The sequence below is a fragment of the Gobius niger genome (assembly GCF_951799975.1).
Source record: "Gobius niger genome assembly, chromosome: 12".
Taxonomy (NCBI): domain Eukaryota; kingdom Metazoa; phylum Chordata; class Actinopteri; order Gobiiformes; family Gobiidae; genus Gobius; species Gobius niger.
Genome location: NC_136863.1, coordinates 18046325 through 18069534, shown reverse-complemented (window position 1 = coordinate 18069534; position 23210 = coordinate 18046325). Strand labels below are relative to the sequence as shown.

General features: G+C 40.8%; 3 protein-coding genes across 3 annotated transcripts; 2 read left to right on the top strand and 1 right to left on the bottom strand.

The window, feature by feature from the left end:
• The first annotated feature begins 476 nt into the window (after positions 1–476).
• Positions 477–10286, top strand: has3 (hyaluronan synthase 3). Its single transcript, XM_079567432.1, has 6 exons — positions 477–1065; positions 1871–2549; positions 6730–6823; positions 7006–7547; positions 8058–8159; positions 8313–10286. The coding sequence occupies exons 3-6, from the start codon at positions 6730–6732 to the stop codon at positions 9240–9242; spliced, it is 1668 nt and encodes a 555-aa protein (XP_079423558.1). The 5' UTR covers positions 477–1065; positions 1871–2549; the 3' UTR covers positions 9243–10286.
• A 1723-nt stretch (positions 10287–12009) lies between these two features.
• On the bottom strand, positions 12010–13283 carry chtf8 (CTF8, chromosome transmission fidelity factor 8 homolog). Its single transcript, XM_079567850.1, has 3 exons — positions 13080–13283; positions 12866–12989; positions 12010–12388 (listed from the first exon to the last, which is right to left on the bottom strand). Exons 1-3 carry the CDS (start codon positions 13097–13099, stop codon positions 12137–12139), a joined length of 396 nt encoding a protein of 131 aa, XP_079423976.1. The 5' UTR covers positions 13100–13283; the 3' UTR covers positions 12010–12136.
• Positions 13284–13343: 60 nt separating this feature from the next.
• utp4 (UTP4 small subunit processome component) lies at positions 13344–18221 on the top strand. Its single transcript, XM_079567751.1, has 16 exons — positions 13344–13747; positions 14240–14428; positions 14500–14584; positions 14818–14907; positions 14993–15204; positions 15356–15527; positions 15618–15709; positions 15794–15890; positions 15978–16042; positions 16564–16686; positions 16772–16928; positions 17093–17199; positions 17278–17373; positions 17610–17795; positions 17872–17982; positions 18057–18221. The coding sequence occupies exons 1-16, from the start codon at positions 13589–13591 to the stop codon at positions 18171–18173; spliced, it is 2058 nt and encodes a 685-aa protein (XP_079423877.1). The 5' UTR covers positions 13344–13588; the 3' UTR covers positions 18174–18221.
• Positions 18222–23210: the final 4989 nt, after the last annotated feature.

Sequence of the window (23210 nt, the reverse complement as noted above, 5' to 3'; positions counted from 1 at the left end):
AAAACAAGAGTTTACAATTTCTCATTGAGGATTTCTGTATTTTTTAACAAAGAAATTGTGTAGCAAGTATCTTCAAGGAAAACCAACCAATCAGGTAAAAATAAAGAAACAGCCAATATTGTGTGGCTCAAATATAATGGCTAAATCATTGTACATTGTAGCGTGAATATATCAGTGTTGCTTTTGCATAACACGTACTTAATCTAATGTTTTATTTCCTTATCTAGAGTTTTGTTCTGCTCTTAGTTTTTGATTATCATAGATGAGCAGTTCTTGTATGTGTGTCCTTTTGTAGTATTGGAAGCTGGAGTGCTTAGAGGTTTCCCCACAGATGGGTCCTTAAATTGAATGACAGAATTGGACATACTGCATCAGGTAGACAGTGTAGCTCTTCATGGGTTATTAGTATAAAGTATGGTTCTTAAAGTGGAAAGTTTATTTATCTTGCTACAAATGTATTTGAAAACATAAAGTTGGGTGCATTTGCCTCTGCATTTTACATGTACCTCACAATGACATATTTATCATAGTGTTGGCATTAATTGTATTCAGGGTTAGGGGTAAAACCTAGAATCTAGATTGACCTTTCCAAACACATGGGGTTTTAGATCACGGCTGATGCTGTAGAGGGAGGATGTGTTGATGATGGGCTTAGGGCATTCTTTCTTGTGTGTGTTCTATTTTAGTGCTTGTTCATTTAGACCGATGGTGACCGTGTATAAGCCATGACCTTCTCCATCTCTGGTCCTGGGAGAACACACAGAAGACAAACGGCAGTGCTTACAACCCTGTTTGCTGTGCCACCCCCCCCCAGCACTGCTGTCAAGGTATCACTCTGAGGTCAGCTCTTCGAATGTCCCGAGCGATGCCACGTGCAGGTCATATTCACATGATATTGTCAATACTTGGAAAAATGACAATGAACTTGACCACAATCTTTGCAGACGTTGGCTTTGCTATCACGAGTTGCCTTGGGCCTCTATCTGTGAAAGGAAAAAATAAATCAAGGACTTTGAGGCAGATAACTGTGACAAACATTTATCAGGTTATGCGGCTGATAAAAAGGTAAGATTGTCTTCCATTTAAATGTGAAGAGATGAATTAATAAAATATATTTACTGTAATCTGTACATTGGGTTAGCCAAATAACTCGTACATTTTAGTATAGGCATTATAGTTATAGATAGATGCAGCAAATCTGGTCTAGCTCCATCTCTTGTATCTCAACTGTTGACCATTTTGGATGAAGAGGCAATTAGTGAAGCACCAGCAAAATTCATCAAGCATTCACTGTACGTTTGGCTCCATGTTTTATTAATTCATCTTATTACTATTCTCTGGACAGGCCCAAAGGAGGCAGCCCTGAAGGCATAGTCAGGTCCTTTGCGGCACCTCAGCCTTTTTAACTGACCTTCAACGCCTTTTGACGTGGCCTAAATCTAATATTGTGGCTGTAACCTGAAACCATATGCCTTCAAGCCAAAACGCCAAAGGATTAATGTTACGTTAATTGCTGGAATGCTACTTTATTGGTGCAAGATGAGTTAAATGGTTAATTGATTTCATACAATATAATGCACTTGCATATTTTTTATTTAATAAGCAATTGGTTAGTGTTGAGAAAAAGCAGAATTTGAATGAATTAAATGAAGAAATGTCTGACAGCCTTTCTATCACTGCCAGGCTGTCTTTGCCCATTTCCTCTGTGAGCCTCATGTCGTGGTTTTCAGCCATGATTTATATTCAGTCTGTCACTGTGATATGCCGGCTACAGTGCACTCTTATCTGCTCCTCAACAAAGACAGTTGGAGCCACGTTGGGCTCTCCCTGAGTAATCTGCTCTAATGAAATGTGTTTGTGTGTTTGGCAGCCTGCGATCGATTGTGAGCGGTGTGCAGCAGTTTATCCCGGGCTGGCAGCCGGCTGTGCTCCTGAACCTGCAGCGCGTCAGCAGCTCCGCGCAGAGGAGGGGTGGATAAATAAAGCCATAAAGGATGCTTTGAGTCAGGCCGAGGTGGAGAGGGGCTCATTCAAACAGGCCCCCGGCTGTTGGGCGCTGCAATGCAGAGGAGACGAGGTGCTGCCGGCAGAGGAGGGGGTGTGGCGGGACAACAGAGGAGCGCACGTACCAAAGCCCCTCTCCTGTGGCTGCTGTGAGGGTCCTGCTGCAGCATGGGCAGCCCAGGAGCACTCAGTGCACACCTAGCAGAGCTGTAGCATCAGGCTGAGCAGCTCTCACTGGAACAGCGCTGGAGGTGGGGGCTCTTTCATGTCCCAGGACAGAGCCGGGTGACAGGGGCGGAGCAGGGGCTGGCCCTCACATACAGACAGGCGTGTGAGTGCTGGAGGGGGGTATTTTGGGATGTGGGATCTCCTGAAGCCAGTGCTGGAATAAAGATGTAGTGTGCACTGCTGCAGAAGGAGGGACAGAACAAGGAGAGAGCTGTGCTGCCAGAGGAGAGCAGAGGGCAGGACGTCCCGGCTTGAGCCACCACGCCGGACCACAGAGCAGGGGGACGCCAGCGTGCAGGGTCCACCGGCTCAGGAAGGTAAGACTCCTTCAATTCTTTAGATCTTGGACAAAATGATTCCTTTATTTATTCCTATTTCATGGGAATAATGTAAGTTTTCTTAAGTTAAATGTGATATTAAAAGTATGAAAACTGCAACTGTAGAAATGTGTATGAAACTATTAAAATATTGTTTTATGGCCATGACCTGGTCTGGCTCTTTTTGAACATTTTGGTGAGCCAGACCTGTTTGTGCACTCACTGACATGAGGTGAGATCAGACAACATTTGACATTTGTTAATTCTTCTCATCAATCTGAAGCTGAGGAAATAAGTTTCCACTAGGCTGCAGCTTTAGCCCTGAAGAGTTAATGAAGTACTTTGAATGTAGTAGAACAAAGAAATTAAGTGAGAAAATGTAGAGTAGGTGCCCTTTTAAAGCAGCACAGAGCCTTCACTGTGATTTTACTGAAGCGGAGCCAAAAGTTATTTTTGATACTGTGACTTTCAGATGGGTTTCACAGGGATGTTGTATTTCGTCTATGACCTGGTTTTTAACTTGTTCTGAAAAAAGCAGCATTGTCACTGTCTGAGGAACTTGTGGCTGTGTCCAAAGAAAACGGTGCTGGCTGTTTGGTTTTCCATGGCATCAGTGCTGGGTCTGGCACCGGTCTCAAACACAAACGGTCACACCTCACTCAGTACCGTCCAACTACTCACCAGCAAACAGCAGCAGTTGGACACTCTTGTTTCAGTTGGTTAAGTTTGCAAAATGATGTAATCTTTTTTTTTTTTTTTTCACCTCAGAACATAGTGCACATTGATGAAACTTTTGCATACTGTACTTGGATTGTTGGCATAGGTCAAATGTAGGATTACCAACACCTTGCAAGTGGCTTTATCCAACAGGTCAAATCTTACTAAATTACACAAATAAACAACCCTTTAATTAAATTTCCCACAGCTTCAGTTTTAGGTATAAATATCACGTAATCAACTTCAGCGTTTGAATGGATGAATTGAATGTACTCCATGATGTCACAGTGTAACTGCTCACTGGTACCAAATCCCTCTAGTGGTGGTTTCAGACGTTGTCAAAAAGCCATCAAACCATTAAATTCAGCATAACGTCATAACAGCATAACAAATAGATTCATGGAGCAGACTTTCCAATGAAAAAGATATGTTAATTTGCCACAAATGTTCACTGCATTATTGTGCTGCAATAAACTACCTGGCAAATGTAGGTCGAGATGATGCAGATGTTTAATTGTCCAGTATGTCACAGCATGAAGAGCAGGTGTCCCAAACTCGAGGTCCACAAACCTCCACAATACCCTCCACTCTATCCGTGGTCTGGACGTATGAAGTCGGTGTAACACAATAATAAAAGCTGCTCATGCTCATTTGGAAATTGAATAGTATTTTGCTTGTTTACTTTTGTTTCATCTCCGCTTTCATGTGCAGTGAATCACTTGTCATTGTGACCAGTGCATTGCCTTATTTTATTATTGTTGCTGTTTATAGATTAATCGTAGGTTTTAAGAAGACTTAATGTAATTTTTTGTAAATGCTTTGGGGTCCAGACAAAAGCCTCTAGAGTTTCGGATCTGGACTCAGGTCCATCAGTTTGGGACCCATAAAGAGGATGATCTACTGCAGGGGTTTCCAACCTTTTGTACCCGGCGAGTTACTTTTACACAATAAGAACGTTGGAGGGCTAAATATGCTTCAAAGACACTTGTGTAAAATAGGTGGGTTCATCCAGGACAGTCGGTAGCCAAGGTGGTATTTCAAAGAAATACTGAAATTCCTCATACTTAATATTGAGCCACTGTGTTTAGCATGTTCAGAACAAAATGAAAATGCATCTAAAATGTAAGTCATCAAGCGTATAGAGACGAAGAAAGGGTTTGGCTGTAGAGCTACTGGTTGGAGATCCCTGATCTACTGTATGTTAATATGACGCCTATAGTTTACGTTTAGTGTCAATGCTCCTGATGTAGTGCAGCAGGTGCCTGTCTGGGGTCTGCAGGGGTCTGGCAGGTTAAAATATCTGATCCATTATTACTGCAGTTTTTATACTGTACTGCTCCAGTGGATGGGGATGTAACACTTACCAACTCTATCCAAATTACTACAATTAAGACGAAATGGTCAGTAAATTGTACTTTTACTAGTTACCGGCAATAATTAAATTTCATCTCCTATTTCCAAATCAGTAGTTTTGATTTTACTGATTGAATTATGCAATTCCTCATAGAATCATTTTTCTACATGACTGTATTTAAACTTTTTTGTGCTATTTTTTTAAACAGTTAGTTAGTAATATAGATCACGTGTTATCTTCAAAGGCGTGTGGTGGGGGGAAGATAATATACATAGTATATTAGTTTGTAGCCAACCTTTTAACATCACATTCTTTGACAGACCACATGGCGCATGTCCTGTGGTTATTCACAAAAGATCGATGGTTGGTCTATACAGTCTATACTATATTATCTCTAGATAGCAGCACAGAACAAGTACCCAGATTATTTCCTCCTGAGTGTATTGAACTGAGAATGCCTTCTTTTGTTTGGAAATGATATTAGTTTTTGGTGTTCATGTCAGCAGCTACAGTATGTAGTGACGGACACTGCTGCTGAGGACCAGTCCAGGTGAGCTCACTGGCAGACTCGGGGAGAGAGCAGAGGGAGGTTTCATGAATGAAAGGACAGGATTGTTCCTTTTCCCGCAGTAAACCTTGTATTCAATTAGAGCTATTACCTGGAGTGAGGGTCAGAGGGGCTGATGGGAGCCACTTCTGCAGCTTTTTGAGAAAACTCTTGGTGATGAAGACAAAATAATAGGTCTTACACTTGTTTTATAAGATATTAGTTTAAAATCTTATGCAATGGTAATATTATATTAATTATTATTATTGTCACCCATTTTGAATCATAAAACATGTGTTTGAGTAACGTCACACCCAGACCCATTCAAGAGGTGTGAGGCCCCTTATAGTCATGCCATAACATAAAACAACTTTCCTAAACCTTTATTCTGCTCAATACTCGTCCTAACACATGACACCATGTGTTGGCCGTCAGTTTTGTATAATCATTATGTTTTATCTAAATGTCATGACATACTCTGACCGATACTGTACAAGGAGTAGGCAGGGCTTGATACAGAGCTGCATTAAACACAACAGACCTAAATTATAGAACACTCATCACTACAGACTTACACGCGGCACAGACTCTTATAAAACTATATACTATTGAAATAATGTACACACTTATATACTTCAGGCGGACACAGACATGGAATGAGTCTATTGCTTTTCCAAAAGCCATTCTTTGCATTGACCATAACTTAAAACACTCTTCTTCTCTCCTGTGATATTCAGTGTTTATTTCATAACTATCAAATCAGATTCTTATGCTGCCCATTAATTCCCATATGTTACCTTTAATTCCCATGGAAAATTTCTAATGTTGAAAATTTCCAGAACTTTGCAACCCTAGACCTAATTAGATTGAGGACTTTATCTAGACCTATAACGAGCCACGTTTGTGTTTAGAAATCTATTTCTCATTCTTATGTTCAAAACCTGGTTAAAGATTTGCTGAAATATTTAAATACTTGATATGGCCTATATGGAAAACAAGGCTCAGTCAAACAATATTTTTTCTTAGATTACCTGGTGGAAACGTGTCACTCTAGGCATTTCCTCCTGTATACAGTAACAAGTACTTTCTCCATGAGGTGTTTCGGGCTCAAAACTTTTACATGAGCAAAACAGGAAATGACACTTAGGATGCATGAAGGTGTACAGACTCGCTCTGTGTCGTCATAGAACAGAATATATAAGGCATCTTTTACCTACAATGTATGGGTCAGGTTTAACACTGATTTAATACAAGTGTGTACTGTCCCATAAAGCATTGCTGACATAGTATGTGCTAGTTAACCCAAACATTATTAGAAAGCAATATTGAGGTGAAGTAAGTTGACCTGCACATAAAGCGCCAACAAATTTACCTTGGGCTCTTAGAAGTCAAACACAAGCTCATCACTGTTTGTCTCAAATTATTTGATTTTGTTGCCGATGGACTTTGTTGTCTTTTGTGTTAAAGCCAACTGCACAACTGACCTCCATGTGATGACCCCACTTTCAAGCTATTCTTTTTTCTTAAGAAAGGTGACATTTGAATTGTATGTGTTTCCTCAGATGCCCTCTCGCTGCAGAAATGCGGTGAACATTGTGATCACCACGCTTTTCGCAGCCGTGGTCCTGTTCACCATCCTCCTGGCCTATGTCACAGGTATGTATGCTATATTTGACGAAAAATAAACAATAGGCACATAAATGCAATTATAAAAAAACATTGCACTTTAACTGTATTTGAATATATTTCAAATTATACTACATTTTTGCTGTCAGAAATATTGGCCTGGAATAGCTTGTTTTACTATACTAATGAAGTCCTTGATGTGTGTTGCAAAGGCTACCAGTTCATTCACACGGAGCAGCATCACCTCTCCTTTGGCCTGTATGGAGCCTTCCTGTCCCTGCACCTCTTCCTGCAGAGCCTGTTTGCCTTCCTGGAGCACCGACTCATGAGGGCCCCGGCTCGGCCCCAGCACCTGCGCCGCTCCGTGGCTCTGTGCATCGCCGCCTATCAGGAGGACCCAGACTACCTGAGGAAGTGCCTGCGCAGCATACGTCGAATCTCCTTCCCGGGACTCAAGGTGGTGCTGGTGGTGGACGGGAACAGGCCCGAGGACCGATACATGATGGACATTTTCCAGGAGGTGATGGGCGGTGCAGAGCAGGCCGGGAGCATGGTGTGGAAGGGGAACTACCACAGCGACGGCAGCGGGGGGGCGGTGAGCAACAGGAACACTGTGCACATGGAGGAAGCTTCGAGGGTGTCCCGGCTGGTCAGGGGCTGCCGTTACTCCTGCGTCATGCAGGAGTGGGGCGGCAAACGGGAGGTCATGTACACCGCTTTCAAGGCCCTGGGAGACACTGTGGACTACATACAGGTAAAAATAAGAAGAACGCCACAATTACATGACCGCTTGGTTTCTTTATTTGTTATGAACAAGACATATATGACCACAATAGGCATAATGCAGAATGTTGTGTCCTAAGGCAAGACACCCATTTTACTCATTTGAAAGTGCAGGTGCAATTGTGTGAATGGATAACAACACAACGCAACAACATGAGTCCAATTAAAATCCAAGTTAAAAAGAACCCGCAGCACTGAATATAGAGTGCACTTCATTAAATTTATTGGATTTCTCATGTCTTAAAATGATGCTTTTGGAAAGGGAGAATTCTTGCCATGTACAAAGACAAAGGGAGTTTTATTTTATCTATCACTCATGAATCAACGTAAATGGGCAGTGTATTTACACTTATTGTCAGGGTGGCTGTGAGGCAGCTGTGTCCTTGCTATGGGTCAGGTCACAGGAGCTGACCCCTCCAATGTGCAGCTGGGACCTCTGTCAGCAGCCTCTCATTTATCTGATTGATCTGTCCTGATTCAGGTGTGTGATTCGGACACAGTGCTGGACCCGGCCTGCACAATTGAGATGCTGAAGATTATGGAGGAAGACCCCATGGTGGGAGGTGTAGGGGGAGATGTACAGGTAACGCATTTTGTTTTGATAAGGACAATTTTTTTTTATATGTGTGTGTGTACATTTTCTGGTTCCAGAGTTTAATTAGGGGCACACCACAACGGCAAAATGTTCAATGTAAAAAGGTTTTCTGTGGTTTACCTGTTTCCATCTGTGTTAAAGATCCTGAACAAGTATGACTCGTGGATCTCCTTTCTGAGCAGTGTGCGCTACTGGATGGCCTTCAACATTGAGCGAGCATGCCAGTCCTACTTCGGCTGCGTGCAGTGCATCAGTGGTCCCCTGGGGATGTATCGAAACTCCTTACTGCAGCGCTTCCTGGAACCCTGGTACCATCAGACCTTCTTGGGCTCAAAGTGCAGTTTCGGAGATGACCGCCATCTCACCAACCGGGTTCTGAGCTTTGGCTACAAAACCAAGTACACCGCCCGCTCACAGTGCCAGACTGAAACGCCCACACAGTACTTGCGCTGGCTCAACCAGCAGACCCGATGGAGTAAGTCGTACTTCCGCGAGTGGCTCTACAACGCACTCTGGTTCCATAAGCACAGTCTCTGGATGACCTATGAGTCTGTAGTAACAGGATTTTTTCCTTTCTTTTTGGTGGCTACAGTGATCCACTTGTTTTACCGTGGAAGACTGTGGAACATTCTGCTCTTCCTGTTGACTGTGCAGTTGGTGGGCATGGTCAAAGCCACCTACGCCTGTTTTCTACGAGGCAGCTTAGTCATGATCTTTATGTCACTCTACTCTTTGCTTTACATGTCCAGCTTGTTACCAGCAAAAATCTTTGCCTTGTTCACCATCAACAAAGCAGGCTGGGGCACTTCGGGACGCAGGAAGATAGTGGTGAACCTGATTGGGGCGGTGCCTGTCACTCTCTGGGCTCTGGTGCTACTGGGAGGAGTCGTGTATACTATTTACTGTGAAACCCAGGAGCCCTTCAGTGAGACAGAAAAAGCCTTGTTAATATCAGGGTCAGTGCTCTACGGCTGCTACTGGATTATTTTACTAGTCCTCTATTTGGCGATTGTTGCCAAGAGGTGTAACAAGAGAGAAGAGCAGTATCAGCTGCCTTATGCAGAGGCATAGACCTGGACAACAGGAGACACTGCCAGCGCTCCCTCAGGCCTCGAAGCCACAGGACTGGAGTCCAGCTGTGATGCAAAGATACTCGCGGCTTCATGTGGTGCTAAGAGGTGAAGAGGAACAGGTCCTACCTCCAAGAGAGGAACAGGGACCAAACTGCGCGCCCTTATTTATTTCCATGGTGCTTCATACTGAGAGACAAATCTGACAGCTATGGTTTATGCACAAGCTCAGGGGAGCAGTATGACGTAACTGTGATGTTCGAGACAGAACAGTGAGGTCAAAGGGAACACATTAGTTAAACACAAATACATTTAGTATGAATCATCATCAATGTTACATTTGTACCTGTTCAGTCACTCTGTAAAAGCAGATTTACTGTACCCCTTTTTCCCTTCATTTGATGTTTAAAAACCCTTGTGTTTAGGATAGGATCAGTATTGCAAAGACCAATAGAAAATGTAGCTCAAATTACTGCTTTGCATGTACATGTAATTGGCCTATAACAAATTTTATAAACAGACAGACACGGACAGATACTCAATTAAATAATCTAACAGAGAGTCAGATCAATGCATTTGATTGTTTTATTGAATTGAACAACTATCAGGATTCAGTGAATTTACAGTGTATGTCAATGAATAGTTTGTCCCGTCCAAGCTGGCTGTAAATAATGTCATGTTGCTTGAAAGGCTAATTTACGATAAAGCAACGTTAGGCCTACAGGCCGTCACCTTATAAACGTGCCGTCTCATCCAGTGCTCGCTGTCTCTGGCCCAGTGTAGTCTTTGAGATCAGCACTGATCTCTCCATTTATACTATCAGTTCTTAGCCACTGCCAGTCTAATCAGCTGGCCATGAATAACAATACTTAAATTTGTGAAACAGACCACACCTGCCAGTGTAATGGTATATTAGATGTAATGTTATTATAGTGATATTGTTATTCTATTCTTTAAAGCAGTGGACTTCAACATTTTCATGGCAAGGCCCCAAAATTGAAAGGAACATGGTCTGGGATGCCAACTTTCTGCTGGTGTATGTACTATCATTATTCTGTAGTGTAAGGCATGTAAATTCAACAATAGGTTTAGAGGTTAATTAACTAAAGTTATCAGTTGCCATGCCTCAGAGAACCTCCTCCTGGAGATGAATACCCCTACTGTAAAGTATTGTGTTAATAATTCAGATACTCTTTTGGTGCTTTTGAACCTCTAAACATCTGATGAGTTTTCCCTTCACACTAATGATCTTTAATTTACTGCAGTTGGTCAATAACTGACTTTTACCAAATATGCTACCATCTATTTTATTACAGTCAGTGTGGACATGAAAGTTTCTTAGAGCAATGTAGTGCATACTGTGAACTTGCACAATTATCTGTTACATTCATGTTTAATGATTTGGACATTCCAGCATTTTTGAACATATGTGGCAATAGTGGTGCTGTTGATACATCATCACCTCTGTCTCTCATCTGAGAGTTTTTACATATTGTCATTTTTATAAACACAAAGGTGCCAAATCATGCTTTGTAGCAATACAAGATTTTTAATTAACTGTGTGTAAATGTGTCTTTTTTTCAAGCTATACATTTAATAAAGTGCGCCAATAAAATGTAATCCTGAAAGATATACAATTTGGTCTGCAAAAACGGACAACCAATAAACCTATAGTACTGAATAAGCATGAATGCACAACTTGTAGCATTCGAGATCAAGTAATGGTTTTAGTATATACTGTTGCTCCACTGTCTTGGTTTTTATAATACAGATCACAGCACTGTGAGTTAAAGACGAGGAAACAGAAAAAACGAAATGTCAATGTATTCAGATCAAGCTCATCTGTGTCTGGCATGAATGGGGTGATTGTGTCCAAAAAAGAATGATTTTTATTGGGCCAGGAAATGTCCATGAAAATGACAGGATGACAGGATATATAGTTTTAAATTGAATTAATGTGAAACATGTTTGTTTAAACGCTATTAATCAATAAGCTGCACTCCTTTCCCGACTTTAATTGAAAAAGGTCAAATGTTTAATTTCTTCTAAATATACAGGCTAATGTAGTTCTTGCTACTAAAGTTGAGCAGTATATGTGTAATGCTGCATCAGGAGGAGGTCCTATCTACATGAATAGTCCATTTACACAGTGAACTAACAGACAGGCTTTTCACTGCTGGGGTTACACCTCAATATGGGACCCTCCTTCGTTAAACACACTACAGTAAGCTCCAAATGTTTAGTTACATGCTGGACACAAAATCAAGTTTAGTGCAGCAGTTCACCAGAGCACATTTTCAAGATAATAATTGATCAGGATTTTTATTTGCAAAGACACAATTCGAGGACAAAGCTTTTGAAGCCTCAGTTAGCTTAATGTATGTTTACACGACTTATCATTTGTCAAGTTGTGACTTGTATGGCATCAACAAAGGTGTTATTAAACCTATATATAAAAAAAACCATAACATTTTAACACATAATTTCAAAATAAATTTAATGTTATGACACAAATACTATAATACAAATATATCAGGTTCGAAAAATAATGGAGTGGACATTGCCATGGCCTTATCTTCAATGATACACACGACTGTTTTATGCAATGTCATGCAATAGAAACAATATTGTTACAAGCAATGTTTTGGCAACAGCTGACAATAGAAAGTGTTTAATTTTACAAAGAGGTCAATGCAAGTGATCTTCATTACCCTATTATTATTTTCAAAAGTAATATTACATATACATACTTACATTATTTCACAAGACTGTATGTTTTGGGTGGGATTGCTTCATTCAACAGCTGACCCTAAATCTATCCACACATCACTTCCACTTTTACTTCTAAACAGTTGTACACAGTCACAAGTATTAAGGCCAAATGTCAGCGTGAGCCTACACCTTTTTGGGCACATTGGTGATAATGGGTTTGGGTCGTGTCTTAAAGATAAGTTTCTTTTTGATCAAAGCGGTCACGGAGTAAGATGTGACGCTGGGACCCTGTTGCTCTGTCTCCATGGCTTCAGAAGCATCATCGCCCACCTCCTGAGAATGGCCCGGGTGCTTGATCAGAACAGCAAAAGGCTTCTCCAGTTTGACGTGTTTGCCATACAGGATGTGATGTCCAACTATAAGCACAGGCACCCCCTGGTGGAAACAAGGCAAACAGCTGACTGTCAACTCTTGAACTTCTTATTACATGAAGTGAAGGATAAAACAAATAGGAGGCATAAAACAAGCACAATATAATAAGGTAGTCCTGTTCAAACCTGGCAACAGATCTGGAAATAGGACCCTGGCACTGCAATGCATTCACCCATTGCTCCTGCCAGGTTGCCCGTGGGATGATGAAGAATGTGTCAAAACAAGCAGAGGACAAGAATCAGTCCTCTGCTCCAAATATTAGGCGGATCAGGGGTGACTACAGTGCAGTGGTAAAATGTTTATACATTTGTGTAGACTAATCACTGAAAGTATGCAATAGAGAAAGTATGTATCAAAAAGTTACAATTTAAAGCAATGGTATGGCTAATATTAAAACCATGCATCTGTAGCTGACCATGACTTCTGTAAGGATTCTCAGCTAATCTTTAATGAAGCCTTCCTTGTCTCAGTGCCTGTCACCTCTTTAGTGTAGAGTAGATCCCCCATCACATTCCCTGCCAGGCCACAGTTGTGACGGGACACCATCTCCCCCTGCAGCTCCACTAATAACCACTCTGGAGGCTTGCTCCCATCCACGCTGCCCCTGAAAACACAAAGGTCACACTGATGAGAATATGCTAACAGGTAAAGATAACGCAGACTCCCCCCGACACGTCCATACATACAATCTCACCTTACTACTATTTGAACCATTGTCCTCAAACACGTCGTTTTTCAAGGTTTTTCTTCAAGAGATGTCATACGTCTACGTTTGGAGCGATGGTCCACACGCATAACAGTGGACAACAGCGCTCAAACGCGATAATTTTGTTAAGATTTCTAGATCAGACGGATTCTCGCAGGTCCAACTCCGCGCCAGTTGCTTTATTTTTCATGCACTATGACGTACTTCCGCGTTGACCCACATGTTTGGTTCATTCACTTCCGGTTCAATGTCGTCAACGTGGCCCCGGTGGTGTTTTCATGCGTGTGGGACTTATCCGCGGATAAACTTTTTCTTATTATTATTATTTCCTCTATTTAACCAGGCAAAACCTTAAGAACACATTTTTATTGACGATGTTGCCCTGAACTACTTTGAACAAGAGCGTGGGTATAGCAGGCGTAGGTTTTAGGGCTCACAGGTCCATTTCTGATACTTCACAGGAGTCGGGAACAAACGTGTGTGTTTCCTGGGACAAAATGGGTGAGTTTAAGGTGCACCGGGTCCGGTTCTTTGACTACATGCCCAGTGGGATCAAAGCCATGGCGTTTAACAAAGGCACAGATCGGCTGGCCGTGGCCCGGGACCAGGGCTCTCTGGAGATCTTCAACTTCTCTGACAACCACTGCCAGGAGAAGGTAACAACAATCACGTTGCTCTGTCTCGCCCTATATGGTGCACATGCATTTATCCACCTGTCCCACGTTTTATTGGTGTCCTGTTAAGTGAAATGTGTGGTCAATGTAATGCAATTTTCGAGCTCCAGACTGGTTTGTAACATGGCCGTTTCCTATGCCACTCTTAGCAGACATTATGATTTGAAATATTGTGGGTTTTTTGGGAGGATGAACAATAAATAAAATGGTTTGCAGGCCCCATGACAGACTTTAGACTCTGTTGTCCCACCAAATTCCTCATCTGCTACCTATTCAACTATTTGAGGTGGTCACTCCACTCACACCACTGATATTTAGTGTCATCAAATGATTATGACCACTGATGGTGCTTACATAGCCAGGATGTAAAGTCTTTGACACTTTGGACTTCAAAAGTACTTACTCAAATAGTGTAGAGTATACGTTTCTGGTGTTGCTTTCAAGTAATCATTAAATACATGAAATATGTGGCAGGTCATCCCTGGACAGGACGGTCGATCAGTGGAGGCTCTGTGCTGGGTGGGCTCACGGCTGTTCAGCGCTGGTTTGGATGGACTGATTGCAGAGTACGACTTGGAGAACCAGAGGCTCAAGTACACCGTGGATGCCTATGGTGGACCAATCTGGAGCCTCCGCAGCAACCCCCAGGACACTCTGCTTGCAGTCAGTGAAGAGCTATGCGCGACGTGCTTTGCCTGTTGTGTGTAGTGTGTTTAATGTACTGTTTATTTCAGGTCGGTTGTGAAGATGGGACGGTCAAATTGTTTGAAGTACTGGACGACAGAATTCAATTTCAAAGAAATTTGGACAGACAAAAAGGTAACACATTTGCAGCGTCCTCCTCCTCTCTGCATCCATAATTGTATTTAAAATTTGATTTCTGCTTATTTTACTGTATTACTATGGTATTACTTTGTATATTGAAGTGCACTTAAACAGACTTATTATTTAATAGCTCTATGTCTTAGTTTTTTTTATTTCACCTACGTTTTTTGCCACTATTTTCAAATATGTGTTCGCATCATAATAGAGTTTTGTTCTGTGTATCTTAGGTCGTATAATTTCTGTTAGTTGGCATCCATCTGGGACCAAGATTGCTGCTGGTATGATGGACATGATCAGAATATTTGATGCTGAAACAGGTTCGTTGACGAGAAGTAATCACATTGTTGTCTTTGCAGTTTATGAAAAATAATTTAATTAAAATACATTTTTCCTTGACTGAAGGTCATGCCACACACAGAATGCTGGTGGAGAGGGGTGTAGGTGCTGCTAGGAACAGAGAGGTGGTGGTGTGGAGCCTGATTTTCCTCTCGGATAACACAGTCGTCAGTGGAGACTCAGCAGGAAAGGTTCAGATCTGGGATGGTGTTACAGGAACTCTGATCCGCAGTCACCTCATCACAAAATGGGACGTCCTTGCGTTGTCTGTTTCATATGTAAGTAATACACTGCCATGTTTGCCGTTTTTTGTGGTTTTAAATGACAAGGATCAATCTCTTCAAAGAATATGAGAGTTCCTCAATTTGGCTATCCACATTGACCGTATAGTTTTTATTTTTACCTGACTTTTCCTGATATATTGTTCAGGATGAGAGCAGTCTTATAGCTGGGACGTCAGAAGGCACCGTGGTCCGGTTTCAGTTCCTTTTACCCTCGGGGGAGCGACAAGACAAAGAGTGGGTCAGAACCAAGACTTTTAAGAACCACACGCATGATGTCCGGGCTCTCCTCCATACTGACACAGCTGTTGTCTCTGGAGGTATGGAATTGCTCTCTGTATCTTATCTAGTTCTATCTGGAAGTATTATATTCTCAAAAGCTCTTGTAATGTCTTTTTTTTATGACATAGGTATGGACACTCAGTTAGTAGTGTGTCCCCTGCTGGATAAAGTTGAAAAGAATACCTCTGAATCTGCACTGCGCAAAATAGCCTTCCCCTCTGTAAGTTCGTAACGGGCCATAGTTTGTGGCCCGCATTCATTACAACTTGGGTTATCGCTGATTATGTCTTTGCTTCTTTATTAGAAAAATTTAGTGAGTTGTGCAAAGAAGGCGGGATTGCTGCTTTTCCAGTTTCCCGACCATCTGGAGGTGTGGAGGCTCGGAGAAAGCGAAGGACATGGTGAGGAATTGTATTACAAAGAAGGTATTTGCAAGTGTTAACTTAAACCTATTATTGTCTTAATTTTTATGCTTGCTCTGTTATTAGGGAAACCGGGAGATAGCTTACCAGTTAAGAGGAAACCAGAAAAACTGATTCAGCTGAAGCGGAAGGTATTCACAACCTCTAAACGCAAACGTCATGTGTTTTATCTTTGTTTTTCTTTGTGTATACATTCAGTATTTAACCTCTTTACCCCCACCTGAACCGAGAACATTTTCTCCAGTTTGGCATTACCCAAATCTAAAAGCTTCTTGAAAGAAAATGTCAAAATAGTGACAAAAACACCACAAAAGAGGATCAAAAACCTCAGCTAAAGGCAACAAGAAAGTGACAAAAAAATTAACTAAAGAGTGACAAAAAGGAGACAAAAATGAAGAAAAAGAATGTCGTCAACAACACGGCAATAAAGCGAGGTATAAGATCTGTTTTGTAGGTCTTAGATTTCAAATAAGGCGCTACACTGGCTTCAGTCAAGAAGCTTTTTGATTTGGGTAATGCTGAATTGGAGAAAATGCACTTGTTTAAGGCGGTAGTTCAGAGGTTAAGACCAATGACCATGATAATACATGAGATAAGTGTATCATATTTTAAGATTTGGAATAAGGACTATTCCTTCGTCTGCTGTCTGTAGGGTGAGGATCATATCTGCTGCAGTGCACTGTCTCCCTGTGGAAGCTGGCTGGCCTACTCAACTGCCTCCAGTGTTCGACTCTATAGACTACAATACAGTGAAAACAGCATAAGCCTCACCAAGGTCAGCTTTAACAGGCCTTTTAACGAGTTGTAAGTCAAAGTTGTTATTGACCTAATGACTCTACCATTCATGTTCCTCTGTCTAGATTTCTAAGCTGCCTAAAGTCCTTTCCTCAGCGCACCAGCTCTGCTTCTCCTCTGATTCCACCAAACTCTTTGCCTCCTCCAGTCAGTCCTCGGTTATTGTAACAGCCCTCCGTGAATCAGAGTGCAAATATGTTCACACTCTTAAACCAAAATCAGGCAAGTTCACTGCACTATCACCTCATGGAGTTGTTTTGTGACATCTGCCTTGTGTTTCCACTTGGTGTTTTGTGTTAGCTGTGCTTGTTATTCTGAAAATATAATTCTTTGTCATGCATAAAAATATGTCAATGGATCTGTTTCTTTTTCTTTATGTAATACAGGCTCCAGGGAGCTGGTTCATCTTTTGGCTCCCAGTGAAGATGGGAAATGGCTCGCCGCAGCCAATGCAAACTGTGAGGTCCATGTGTACAACATCCAAAAGCTAAAGGTATACTTTATCCCAATTTGAAGTCGTTTTGTACAAAGTGAAATGTATAATCTAAACTACTACTACTTATTTATTTAGCTTCACTGCACAGTTCCAGTATACAGCTCCTGTCCCACTGCAATTGCTATTCACCCAACCACTAGCAACCTCGTTGTGGTGCATGCGGACAAGCAGGTACATTTTTGTTGTCACTTCTTTATGCCAGTTGGAAAGAAGGTGTAAACGCACTAACATAATGATAAAGTACTAAGATCATTTTGTGTAAAAAAAAAAGAAAAGAAAAGAAAAGAAAAAGAAATAAAATAAAGGCATAGGCTTTCATAAATATTAATGAAATTTGTCGAAATGGAATTTTTCCTGTTGACCTGGGCCCACTTTTGTGTTTACTTTGTGAACTATGATGTGTGCAGGTGTTTGAGTTCTCTATTGGACAGAAAGAGTACACCGACTGGAGCAGGAAGTTGCAGAAACAGGGACTGCACCCTCTTTGGTTTGAGCGGGACACACCAATCACACACATCTCCTTCAATTCTAAAAACCCCGCCCAGATCATCATGCATGACGTCTACATGTTATGTATCATAGACCAGAGTTTGGTACGGAATTTTGCTAATAAACTTTCATTTTACTTTAAAAATGTACTAAGACTAACACTGTTTCTTTTGATTTCAGCCTCTTCCTGATCCTAAAACAAGGTTCTATAATCAGATGACGCTCAGGGGTTTAACGGAGACTGAGAGAGTCCGCCACAGACATGCATTTAAGATTTGTAAAAGTTTTCAGGTAATCTCCTCTCTTCAGATATATGTTCATTCACAGCACCTTAATGTCTGATTTAAATAATTTTATGTCAGCAGAACGTCCTGTGTGTCTGCTCACTGGAAGACCAGTCTCTCGTGGTAGTGGAGCGCCCCTGGTTGGATATCATGTCTCAGCTGCCAGATCCTATTCGGCAGAAAAAGTTTGCCACATAATCTTTTTAGTTGCGATGTTGTCATTTTGGCTGCTTAAATAAACACATTATTTACTTATTGGTCTCTTTTTTTTTTTTTTAGGCCTGGTTTCAAAGTGAATGTCCTCATTTTTACAGTGACTGCAATTAATGCAAATGGTCAACTCAAAATGATTCAGTAGACAAATTACTTATAGATGTTGAGGATCTTTTACAATAAAAACTTCTGGTCTACCACCAGGGGGAAGCACATGTAAAAAATAGGCTATCAAGAAACAGCAAAAAGAAGCTCCACACAGTCAAAGTATTACTGATCTGTCTCATTTTATTTTTTCTTAAATTCAAAAACAAGTCAGCATAAAAGGATGTGGGACAAAGCATTTGAAAGACAGGTTTATTTTGCTTCACAGAAGCTCAACTTTTCATAAAGACCAAGCATATGAACCTGATCAGATTACCGATATCCGATAATAAATAAAAGTGAACACAAATAATTAAATAAAATATTTTTGTAATATATATAATAAATATAAAGTATTTCAAATATAAAGTATTTCATTGATATATAGCGCTTTTTCGCTTATATAGCGAAAAGCGCTATATAAGTTGAGACCATTTATTGTTTTCAATGTGAAAACATCACACCTTAAAACATCAGTTACACCTATAATAATAGGCTGTCAGTTTAAATCTCACTTACTCTGGGTGTCAGCTGAGGCTAACCGTAGTGTGCAGAAAGTGAGTGGAAGTGCTTTATCACACTTTCTATAGTTTTAGAGTTAATAAGTTTGTGCATGGTTCAAAGCCGACCCCTCAGAGTAAGAACATTGTTGAGAACTTGAGTGCATTTAAAAACAAAAATAGTTTTCAGCTGCCAGTAGAGCAGTAGTTGTAGGAACATTAATATAATGGGCGCACACAGGTGCAGGCCACCTTCACGTTCACACTGACTGGTTCGAGGCGGTATCTTACACCCTCTTGTGTCCCCTCACACAGCACCCTCTTCAGGAACACTGCGCTCTGAACCACAGGTTTTGAGTTGTAGTTGGTGTTCTCTTCAGGTGTCCCCTCTTCATCCAAGACAATGCACCCTCCACAAAGACACTGGGCCTCATAGTAAGTGGAGGGAAAGTGCTCTGGCAAATCCCTCCTCCTAAAAAAAACAGACATCAAATACTCATCAAAGCTCAACATATGCTTTATACAGCAAAAAAAAACTAGAACCAAGGCTAAATGCTTCCTCCCTGACCTTGTAATATCCAACTTCTGCTTTGTTATAAAACAGGTTGCTATGTTTGTTTTATTATGTGCTCATATGTCAACAAATAAATTCCAATATACGGAATGATGAAACAAACACAGTTCAGGAGGTGCTAGTGGGGTTTTCCCTCTTTCCAGAGGCGTGTACTGTATTATTTCACTCCGTCAAACCGATACTATTATCTCCACCACTGTTTACTTTATACACAGGCCAAGTAAGTGCCAATTAACTGTCTATTTTAAAGCCAGTCTGCTTACATTTGCAGCAGGATAATTTCCTATTGTTAACCCATTGCCTGACTATAATTGTGTTTCATTTAGGCTGTTTTACACTTAATCTTTAATGGTAATGGTAAGGTCTGGCTTACTGCCTATGTATTTCGTCCGTCTGTCTATCTATATTAGAATTCCTACTCTTGCATGCTACTGTCAAAAAGTGGCCAACAAAACTTTTTTTTTTTTTTTTTAAATGGAATAAACGAACCATTTTTTTATGTTATGGGATAGGGTCAAATGTCTTTGTAAATGTTTATTCTAAACGATGCTACATCAAATACAGTTTGTGTGATGGACTTACACATAAGCCCAGGGAGAGATGGAGCGACCCTTCATGGTTTGGTCCTTCTTGTACAAATCCAGGGGACAGTCGTGGGAAACAGTGGAGGGCTGGGTAGGCAAGGCAATGTGGTGGTAATGATGACGGAGATAATGTTCGGCTTCCTTTTCCAGGTTTTCTTCTTTGTGGCAGGAATGTAATGATGCAACACAAGCCGTAAGGCTCAGGACAAACACAAGGATCTGGAGACAAAAGGGAAACAATCCAAACTTGAATGGATGAACCAAGACCCCAAACTGAATTTTATAACCAAATAAACCAGTGCAAACCAAAATTATTTGCAATAATACACAAGGCAAATATAATGCCAATTTTATCCATTAGCATAACAGTTGCTGCTATTAATTGATCTTTTGCCCTATTTTAATTCCAATTCCCATTTCGAAATGGGCAGCTTTAAACATAAATGGGATCTGTATCTTTATGATGATTTCGATATAAAATGTTATATTCAAATGTATACATTTGTGAATCTAGCATGTGTGTAAATGGCACAGCGTGTCTCACTCACCTGTATGAGCTCCATCCCGTTGTCAGTGATCGCGTCTCTGTGACTTCTCTCTGTGAGTCTGTTTGCTCTTCTGCACCTTTTGTACCATGCTCGTCTTTTTATTTGAAAGCTCGGGAAATAACACTAACAAGGAAATGGAAATGCCACAAGTTAGTTCCTTTCAAAGAGCGCGCCCGGTGTTTGGCACGCGCACCGGTTCACGCGCGCACGCCCACTGGGAAACACTCCGCGGTGTCGTCAGAGGCGATCAGAGCCCAAACAACTGACACGTGTAAAGTGGACACTCCAGACCCGCCACACCCGCAGGTACAGTATCAGAGGATATAAAGTAGCTATATCTCGCTATATTTTACTTTTTTGATAAATAAATATATTTTTTGTATCCAACATTACCTTCTCCTTCTAATAAATATCTCATGAAGTTAATGGTGTTGACCATGACCACCTCAAAAAGTAGTCAAAATGAAATGTAATGAAAAAGTGATGAGGCATGCAAGTTAATACTTTGATTTGAAACGGCTATATACAATCTTTTATGGCGTTTTCCTGAGTGCCCTTTGTCTAAACACATTAGTTCATTCTATGCATAAATAAAGGAATAGGTAGAGTTGATATAGTTTTATATGGAAATTAATTCCCATTCTGTGAAACAGACAATGGCAAGGTAATATATGTGTGCTGTTTTCGAATATGCAGTAGCCACGAATATGCAGATTCCCTTTGTGACTGGGGGAATAACTTACGAAATGGTCATAATTTGGATAGAACATCATGCAACACACAGTTACAAGAATATTTTTTGCAGTTTCACTAAACATTGTTTGCACTTATACAGTACTTCTCCAAACACATTTTCCACACATTTCTCAAGTATCTTGCTGTACCCATTCTAAGAGACTAGTATAGAATATATTTTAGTCATTTACTGATAAGTTGAAAAAGTTGACTATACATCGAAGCCTTTACCTTTAGGGGAGAGCCATGTACAGTGGGACACTGTGTTGGTCATTGTGTATTACAAACAGGTATAAAATGTAACCATTGACATACATCCTAGGATCCTAATTGTTTGAAGTTCTAAAAAAGGATATGGTTCATTTTACACACTGGTGCAGAGTAAAGTCCTATTAGAGATTTTATGCAAAATTTATCATTATGCATCATTTCCGTTCATGCATATTATGACATCTTGCTCCTAAAAAACAAGTAAATGTAACACTTAATTTAAATTTGCATGTCCCAGAACCATCAAAGCCTAAATTGTAGTACATAATAATAATTATCTAAATTCTTTCTGTATTTTTGTTTCTTACTGAGACAGAGGATGGTTCACTTTAACCCTGACAAACCAACCCCTCAAACTTAATTTTAATATTAAACATTTTCTCTGTTCTAGTGAAACCCTTACATCTGGCACAGTTCCTCTCTCTCTGGGCTGCTGTCACACCAATCCTCAAGAAGCAGGGCCTGGACATGGAAGAGCTTTGGCTGGTCAAATCCAACAACATTGTCTAACCATGAGCTCTTTGAACCATTTGAATCGGGATTTCAACATCACAACAGCCCTTATCAAGATAACTAACAAACTCCTCCGTGCTTCTGACTCCGAACAGATCACCATACTTCACCTGCTTGATCTCTCCGCCGTTTCCCACGCCTTCCTCCTTGACCACCTCTGCAAATTAGACTCTGTGGTACTGCTCTCTCCTGGTGTCAGTCATATCTCGCCAAAAGACAACAGTAGTTTATTTCAATCATGGATCCCGCTCTCAATCATCCCCTGTTCATCAAGGTGTACAACAAGGATTGGTTCTCGGACCACTTCTATTCACCATATACTCGCTTCCACTCTAACAGATCATACGGAAATATGGACTCCATTTTAAGTCATATGCTGACAACACTCAGCTACCTCCTCAGTCCCTCTGCCTCCCACAACACCGGACCTGGCTCACATCCAACGTTTTAAGATCAAACACCGACAAGACACAGCTCCTTGTGGCTACCAGACAACTGCATCGGTAGGTTGGGAATCTGGTGCTCACCAATGACGGAAACTTCACATGCCCATCAGAAAATCAGTGCTTTGAGTGTCTTGAAAAGTACTGTAAATCCAAGACATGATGATGATGATGATTATTATTACTATTATAATCATAAAATTAAGGTATTACATTTTAAGTTCAAGATAAAGTATGTTATTTTTGTCTTTGAAAAAAACATATTTTTGTGTATTTAAGTAGAAATCTACCAAAACTATAGGACAATCTATAGTCAATTGATTGAAATTTCAGTTTAAAAAATTTGACTTTGTATAGCGACGTAATGCATTCATCTACTAATAAAAGTTTTATGCTTCCAACATTTTGTGTATCACCGCATCCCACTGTTCCCTAGTCACAATACAGTGAACCTTTCCTCTTGTCTAAATGGCACATCAGAATTCCCAGATCGTTGGAGGTTGTATGCACTGCATCACAGTGCATACAACCTATTTTGGGACATAGTTGGTCCCAAAATAGCACAGGTGTTGGATGCGTCAATTTGAATGTGGTTATTTTTAGCTCTGAATTGGTCTGGGGAGGAGGAGAAGGAGGTTTTTGTTAAGCTGGTCCAAATGCGAGATCAGGTGACAGGGTCGTGCTCAGTGAGGTAAGGTTCTCGTGGGATCA